We start from the raw sequence: 8115 nt of genomic DNA, 5'->3' as shown, positions 1-8115 counted from the left end.
ATCAAAGATGTAGTTTAGCCATTATATAAAACAAATGAATGTTCAATGGAATGAATAGTTAATTCACCTCATGAAATATGTGTACCGTTGAACTCAAACTTTCATTATTTATATATTATTTTATTTGTGAAGGGACAGTGCAACTTCATGTACATCAACATACAGTAACGTAAACAAGCCAGATTATAGCCATCGGCTAAAAGATCAAGAAACTGACAGACTGCCTGAATGGAAGGCTCATGACAGTAATTGAAAACAAGGGTGGTGATATTGGTCACTTATTTTTGAAATGGCTAAAAGTGCTTATATGTCACTTTTGAGTTGTTGATTTGTTTTACTTACTATAATTTATTATAGTAAGTCTAAGTCTGATTCACTGTCAGTCTTTACCTCAATGCCTGGCATGCAAATTCAGATAACAATTCATGAACATACAAACTCATTTCTGAATACCATGCTGGGGCCAAATCATGTTATGGTACAACCTGAAAGGTGGTAGCACCAGTGTGACGAGTGGACGAGTTACTCTCAAACCCTGCATATGTCTAAGAGCAAAATCATTTATGTTCTGCATGAATTCTCATGTGTCTGATTAGTTTTGCTTTTTGTCCAAATCTTTTACCACACTCAAAACACAAAAATGGTTTCTGACCCGTATGAATTAGCATGTGTGTGATCAGACTGCCCTGGTGTCTAAATCTTTTACCACAGTCAGTACAGCCGAATGGTTTCTGACCCGTATGAATTCTCATGTGCGTGATCAGACTGCCTTTGTGTCTAAATATTTTACCACAATCAGAACAATCAAAAGGCTTCTCTCCTGTATGAATTCTCATATGTATAATCAGATCCCCCTTCTGTCCAAATCTTTTGCCACAATCGGAACAGTCAAATGGTTTCTCTCCCGTATGAATTCTCATGTGTGTAATCAGATTACCCTTAAGTCCAAATCTTTTACCACAATCAGAACAGGCAAAAGGTTTCTCTCCATTATGAATTCTCATGTGTTTGATCAGATCATCCTTCTGTCCAAATCCTTTCCCACAATCAGAACAGTGATATGGTTTCTCACCTGTATGAATTCTCTTGTGTTTGAGTAAAATGCTCTTGTGTCCAAATCTTTTACCACATTCAGAACACTCAAATGGTTTTTCATTTGCTTGTATTTTTCTGTGTTGTTTTGATACATTTGTTTGACAGTTAAAACCTGAATGCAGTTCTCTTGTCTGTTTCCAATCACAACTGTTGTCAGTCTCAGGTTCAGAACTGTCTGAACTCCTGTCATTGGTATTTGGTTGTAAATTACTATTTGGACTTGAATTGCTGGCTGGCTGCGGTCCACTATAGTCCTCTCCATCAGCTTGTGCTGTCAGTGTTCTGTGTACAGAAGAGCTGCTGGCTACAGGCTCAGCCTCTGTGGTCTCATCACTTTGGCGAACCTGTAATGACAGTGGTTTTTTACCATTCTCATTCTTTACAGGGACATCAGTGATATCATCCTCCTCCAGCTGGTGAAGCTGCTCTTCTTGCTGACTTATTGAGACTTTCTGTTGTTCCTCTTTAATCTCCTCCTGGTCAACACTGAGTTTCCACTCCTGGTGTTCAGGGAAAATTTCTTCTTTAGTCACCAACAAGTGTTGCGTATCTGCAATTAATCAATTAAATTGATAACATTTAGAACAATGGTCATTACATGATGATAAAGCTGCAGAGTGGTGAATATGACCTTACAACAGTAAGTTGATGGAACTGACAGTGTGGAATTGTATATCAGAAGGTCACTGGTTCTTTGTGTGGGAATCTGTAGTGTGATCTCTTCACCATAAGCACCTTATCCTTCCCTGATGAGTTGCTGCACAATGGACCATCATAAAAATGACCTGTATGAACCACTTTCCTTCTTTTCAGACCAGTTAATTTGGTTGAATTGCTCAAAAAAAAAAAAAAAAAATGGCCACCTTCTGTTCCTGCCGTTGCTCATTTTTAACAAACTAGCACATACCAATTTTTGCTCAAAAAAAAAAAAAAACAATTGTGGGAAAATTACAGTATTTTTGGAAGGTGTTGCAGGCCATAAATGAGTGGATTTATATTAAATGAAATGAAGTTGGCCACACAAAACATCTTGGGTTCATACTGTCTGCAATGAAACAGAAGTCAAAGAAAATTTAAGGATCATTGTGGGTCTACCCACCACCACATTTTCCATTCTCTAAACATATTTTCTGATTTGGGGTTGTAAACAAAACTATACTATATGCACAAAAAAAAAAAAAAAATTAGAAGTTGTGTTGTCTTTATTCAACCATTTTAAGGGTCAAATATGTTTTGAGGCTCCAGACGAATTTTAATGCGGGAGACAGGACAAAAGTGGCTCTTTTGACAGTGAAGGTTGCAGACCCATAACCTATAAGTTGGTGGCAGACTTGCGGCTGTAATGTAGGGCAAGGACACAGGAAGGAAGGCTCCCAATTAACCTTTTTCATCTAAAGTCAGAGTTATTTTGAAGTTTTATTTGCAAAGTGAGGAACTCAAAGAATATTAAGCAGGCTGCTGTCGCACAAACTCCAGCAACAGGTTCCGCTAGGAGCGCAGCTGGAAAGCTAGCTTCATTCGCAGCAACATATACTTCAAATATGATACATATACAAACATATGCTAAATACAAATACATATCAAATGCTTCATTTGCATTTGATACATATGTAATTGTTTGAATTATACAACCCCTGACAAAATTATGGAATCACCGGCCTTGGAGGATGTTCATTGTTGTTTAATGTGTAGAAAAAAAAAGCAGATCACAGACATGACACAAAACTAAAGTCATTTCAAATGGCAACTTTCTGGCTTTAAGAAATCAGGAAAAAAAAAATTGTGGCAGTCAGTAATGGTTACTTTTTTAGACCAAGCAGAGGGAACAACAAAAAAAAAAAAAATATATGGACTCACTCAATTCTGAGGAAAAAATTATGGAATCACCCTGTAAATTTTCATCCCCAAAACTAACACCGGCATCAAATCAGATCTGCTCGTTAGTCTGCATCTAAAAAGGAGTGATCACACCTTGGAGAGCTGTTGCACCAAGCAGACTGACATGAATCATGGCTCCAACACGAGAGATGTCAATTGAAACAAAGGAGATGATTATCAAACTCTTAAAAGACGGTAAATCATCACGCAATGTTGCAAAAGATGTTGGTTGTTTAGTCAACTGTGTCTAAACTCTGGACCAAACACAAACAACATGGGAAGGTTGTTAAAGGCAAACATACTGGTAGACCAAGGAAGACATCAAAGCGTCAAGACAGAAAACTTAAAGCATAGGTCTCAAAAATTGAAAATGCACAATAAAACAATGAGGAACAAATGGGAGGAAACTGGAGTCAACGTCTGTGACCGAACTGTAAGAAACCGCCTAAAGGAAATGGGATTTACATAAAAAGCTAAATGAAAGCCATCATTAACACCTAAACAGAAAAAAACAAGGTTACAATGGGCTAAGGAAAAGCAATCGTGGACTGTGGATGACTGGATGAAAGTCATATTCAGTGATGAATCTCGAATCTGCATTGGGCAAGGTGATGATGCTGGAACTTTTGTTTGGTGCCGTTCCAATGAGATTTATAAAAATGAATGCCTGAAGAGAACAGGTAAATTTCCACAGTCATTGATGATATGGGCTGCATGTCAGGTAAAGGCACTGGGGAGATGGCTGTCATTACATCATCAATAAATGCACAAGTTTACGTTGATATTTTGGACACTTTTCTTATCCCATCAATTGAAAGGATGTTTGGGGATGATGAAATCATTTTTCAAGATAATGCATCTTGCCATAGAGCAAAAACTGAAAACATTCCTTGCAAAAAGACACATAGGGTCAATGTCATGGCCTGCAAATAGTCCGGATCTTAATCCAATTGAAAATCTTTGGTGGAAGTTGAAGAAAATGGTCCATGACAAGGCTCCAATCTGCAAAGCTGATCTGGCAACAGCAATGAGAGAAAGTTGGAGCCAGATTGATGAAGAGTACTGTTTGTCACTCATTAAGTCCATGCCTCAGAGACTGCAAGCTGTTATAAAAGCCAGAGGTGGTGCAACAAAATACTAGTGATGTGTTGGAGCGTTCTTTTATTTTTCATGATTCCATAATTTTTTCCTCAGAATTGAGTGATTCCATATTTTTTCCCTCTGCTTGGTCTAAAAAAGTAACCGTTACTGACTGCCACAATTTGTTTTCCTGATTTCTTATAGTGTTTCTTAAAGCCAAAAAGTTGCCATTTGAAATGACTTTAGTTTTGTGTCATGTCTGTGATCTGCTTTTTTCCTACAAAATTAACAACTGAATGAACTCTGAGGCCGGTGATTCCATAATTTTTGCAAGGGGTTGTAGATACTGTGATGCTCATTAGACTGTCACTTTATTTAACTATCTAGTCATTCATTACCAGAATACCCAATATTACTATCTAGTTTTTGTGCAAAAGTGAAATTAATAATCTCAACATTATTAACCATCTACTTAAAGGCAAAAACACACACAAAACATTTTTTATATACAGCTATATAAATTCGGGTGTTAAGGGGTTAAATATGGAAAAACTAACCAATATGGGGAAGGACGGTATGTATTTAATTAGCAGGAATGTAAAAGGACTAAATGGGCCCATGAAGAAGAGCCAGAATATTCAATCAATATCCAGTCTGAATGAAGAAAATGAGAGAGAGAAAAGGCTGGATGATGTGGGGAGAGTAAATCAGGAAGTGAAAGAGATTAGAAAGGATAAGGTGAAGTGTTAACCCCCAAAACGTTAATCAAGCTCTCACTTTGTGGGGTAAGGATGATCCAGAGAAAGCTCAGAACTACACAGGAGGACCTGGTTAATGACCTGAAAAGAGCTGGGACCACAGTCACCAAGATTGCATTAGTAACACATGATGCTGTCATAATCAACTCCACTTACCATGTTTAGAGGATGAGAATAACCCCAAGAAAACCATCCCAACCGTGAATCATGGGGGTGGAAACATCATACTCTGAGGGTGCTCTTCTGCAAAGGGGACAGGACGACTGCACCGTACTGAAGGGAGGATGGATGGGGTCATGTATTGCGAGATTTTGGCAAACAACCTCCTTCCCTCAGTAAGAGCATTGAAGATGGGTCATGGCTGGGTCTTCCAGCATGACAATGACCCCAACACACAGCCATGGCAACTAAGGAGGGGCTCCGTAAGAAGCATTTCAAGGTCCTGGAGTGGCCTCGCCAATCTCCAGACCTGAACTCAATAGAAAATCTTGGAGGGAGCTGAAACGCCAAACCTGAAAGAGCTAGAGAAGATCTGTATGGAGGAGTGGACCAAAATCCCTGCTGCAGTGTGTGAAAACCTGGTGAAAAACTACAGGAAACGTTTACCTCTGTAACTGCAAAACAAATACTACTGTACCAAATATTAACATTGATTTTTACAGGTGTTCAAATACTTATTTGCAGCAGTAACATACAAATAAATTATTAAAAAAAAAATCATACATTGTGATTTCCGGATTTTTTTTTTTAGATTATGTCTATCACAGTGGACATGCACCTAAGACGAAAATTTCAGGCTCCTCCATGATTTCTAAGTGGGAGAACTTGCAAAATCGCAGGGTGTTCAAATACTTATTTTCCTCACTGTACATTGTGTGTTTGTGGATTTAGAGAAAGCTTATGGCAAGATGCCAAGAGAACAGTTGTGGTATTGTATAAGGATGTTTGTAGTGCCATAAAAATATCTGAGTCCTTTCTTGTTCGCAACAGTGATGGACAGGTTGATGGATGAGATCAGACAGGACTATGCACTATGATGTTTGCAGATGAAATTGTGATCTGTAGGGAGAGTAGAGAGCAGATTGAGTGTAACCTGGAGAGGTAGAGATATGCTCTGGAGAGAAGGGGAATGAAAGTCAGTAGGAGCAAGACTGAGTACATGTGTGTGAATGAGAGGGAGCCTAGTGGAATAGTGTGGTTACAAGGAGTAGAAGTGGTGAAAGTAGATGAGTTTAAATACTTGGGTCATCTGTCCAAAGTAGTGGAGAGTGTGGCAGAGAGGTGAAGGAGAGTGCAGGCAGGTTGGAGTGGAACAAGGTGGCAGGCATAATTTGTGACCGAAGAATATGTCCAAAAGTGAAGGGAAAGGTTTACAAGACAGTAGTGAGACCAGCTGTGTTGTATGGCTTAGAGTCGGTGGCACTAACAAAAAGACAGGAGCTAGAGATGATGTGATTCTCTTTGGGAATGATGACCATGGACAGGATTAGGAATGAACATATCAGAGGAACAGATCGGGTGGGACAGTGTGGAGACAAAGTCAGAGAGGTGAGATTGAGATGGTTCTGTCATGTGCAGAGGAGGGACCCAGTGTATATAGGGAAAAGGATACTGAGGATGGAGCCACCAGACAGGAAGAGGCGGAGGCGGTCAAAGAGGAGATTTATGGATGTGCTGATGGAGGACATGCAGGTGGTTGGTGTGACAGAGGAAGATGGAAACAATTGATCTGCTGTGGCGACCCGTAATGGGAGCAGCAGAAAGAAGATGAAACAAAAGTGAACACGGCTGAATGTGACCTCAATCGCATTGCTTTCTTTTATCGTCTTCTCACAAACACAGATGATGCCCATGGGGATTCACGGGCTCTAGATTGGGTAGTGTTTATAAAATAGGTAGCTGACATTTTTTCAAGGGTGGTAATAAATTGTGCAAAGTTTTTATAATGAGTTGGAATGATGTGCGATTCCAGAATGTTTTTAGATCCTTAGATGTTAGACCTTATATGCACACTATTTTTACCTCTTTTTGTTCATGTGATTTTTATATTGACCACAATGGAAATAAGTGTTTTGATTTATGTCATCCATGTATTTTTAATGAATTTACAATTATATTATGTACTTACATTGAACTTACTATTTCAAAAAAACAAATCCATGCACACTTTTTATAGATAATTTGCCACCCCCTGTTGGATTGGCTTGAGTCCAGAATGCAAATATCAGTGTCCATTGTTCAGTGTTGTTAGTTAATATATGTAGCTTCTCTAAAAATATTACTCCTATTAACATTCGGTTTTAGTGCTGTTCATCCTTGACCCAAACAGCAAATGTCAGCTCTCCCCCGTTTGTGCGTGATTCAAATTGCACACATGCACAGCTGTTTGTCTTTTCTGCTTTCTGCTCTACACAGATGCTTTTAATTTGATAAACAGACGGTGGCAGAAGACATTAAAAACACCACACATTTCACTCATGGTGCAACATCACATTTAACTCACTCACAATAACAGCAACATAACACTTGTCTAAACTGACTAAACCAATTGAACAACACAATAAATCAAGAACACTAACATGAACCACAATAACAACATTTAAAACCCCAAACTCCCATGGTGCATTGCAGCACAACATCCATTGTTTATTGGTTAGCTACAATTACTCATTTCTGCAAAAATTTGTTATGGGGCCATTATTGTAGCAAAAGCATTTGCAAACATGTATTTCAACCTGTGCGAACACAGCCAACACACACACACTTTTCTTTTACACATGCACAAATCGAAATCCACACGTACCGATTTTTACTTTACACTAGGGCTGAAACGATTAGTCGAGTAATTCGATTACAAAAAATGTTCGAGGCAAATTCTGTGCCTCGAAGCTTCGTTTAACGTTGTAGTACATATGCCAGGCCTGTGTGTGGCGCTGTAATGTCCCCAGAAAAACAAACAGAAGAAGACTAGAGCAAGCGCTAATCAAATTATCACAAAAGCTACAGCTCCGTCCCGGCCACAGACAGTCTCTGGAAGAAGTCCACTCTTTCTTCTGTGTTTTGCTTAGACTCACAATGAGTGTTTTGCTTTTTAATTTTCGCTTTTTTGGGCAACACACAATGCTTCACAAACACGGGAACTCAAATAAAATAATAATAATTAAAAAAAAAACTGACTGCGAGACTGCATGTTCAACCTCCAGCTGAAAATGAAATGCATTGGCTGAATCCCAGAGAGTGTTAAGAAATTCATGCAGGGACCCAGTCCACCACCTTAATAAATAAAAATGGTTAAATGTTACAA

The 8115-nt window shown here is 38.8% G+C and overlaps 1 protein-coding gene across 1 annotated transcript; it reads right to left on the bottom strand.

The window, feature by feature from the left end:
• Window positions 1–473: 473 nt before the first annotated feature.
• On the bottom strand, window positions 474–6139 carry LOC117530538 (zinc finger protein 773-like). Its single transcript, XM_034193431.1, has 4 exons — window positions 6052–6139; window positions 1005–1645; window positions 623–920; window positions 474–535 (listed from the first exon to the last, which is right to left on the bottom strand). The coding sequence occupies exons 1-4, from the start codon at window positions 6137–6139 to the stop codon at window positions 474–476; spliced, it is 1089 nt and encodes a 362-aa protein (XP_034049322.1).
• Between the last annotated feature and the right edge of the window lie 1976 nt (window positions 6140–8115).

This window comes from Thalassophryne amazonica, chromosome 18 (genome assembly GCF_902500255.1).
Source record: "Thalassophryne amazonica chromosome 18, fThaAma1.1, whole genome shotgun sequence".
Lineage (NCBI taxonomy): Eukaryota > Metazoa > Chordata > Actinopteri > Batrachoidiformes > Batrachoididae > Thalassophryne > Thalassophryne amazonica.
This window is presented reverse-complemented; position numbering and strand designations above follow the sequence as displayed.

Bases quoted from the DNA above. Each gene is read 5' to 3' on its own strand.
- LOC117530538 (XM_034193431.1), bottom strand. From the start codon at position 6,139: ATGCCTGCCACCTTGTTCCACTCCAACCTGCCTGCACTCTCCTTCACC. The intron at 1,646-6,051 runs GTATTTAAACTC...GATTAATTGCAG, and splicing joins ACTTTGGACAGATGACCCAA to ATACGCAACACTTGTTGGTG. The intron at 921-1,004 runs ATGAGAATTCAT...CTGATTACACAC, and splicing joins AGGATGATCTGATCAAACAC to ATGAGAATTCATACGGGAGA.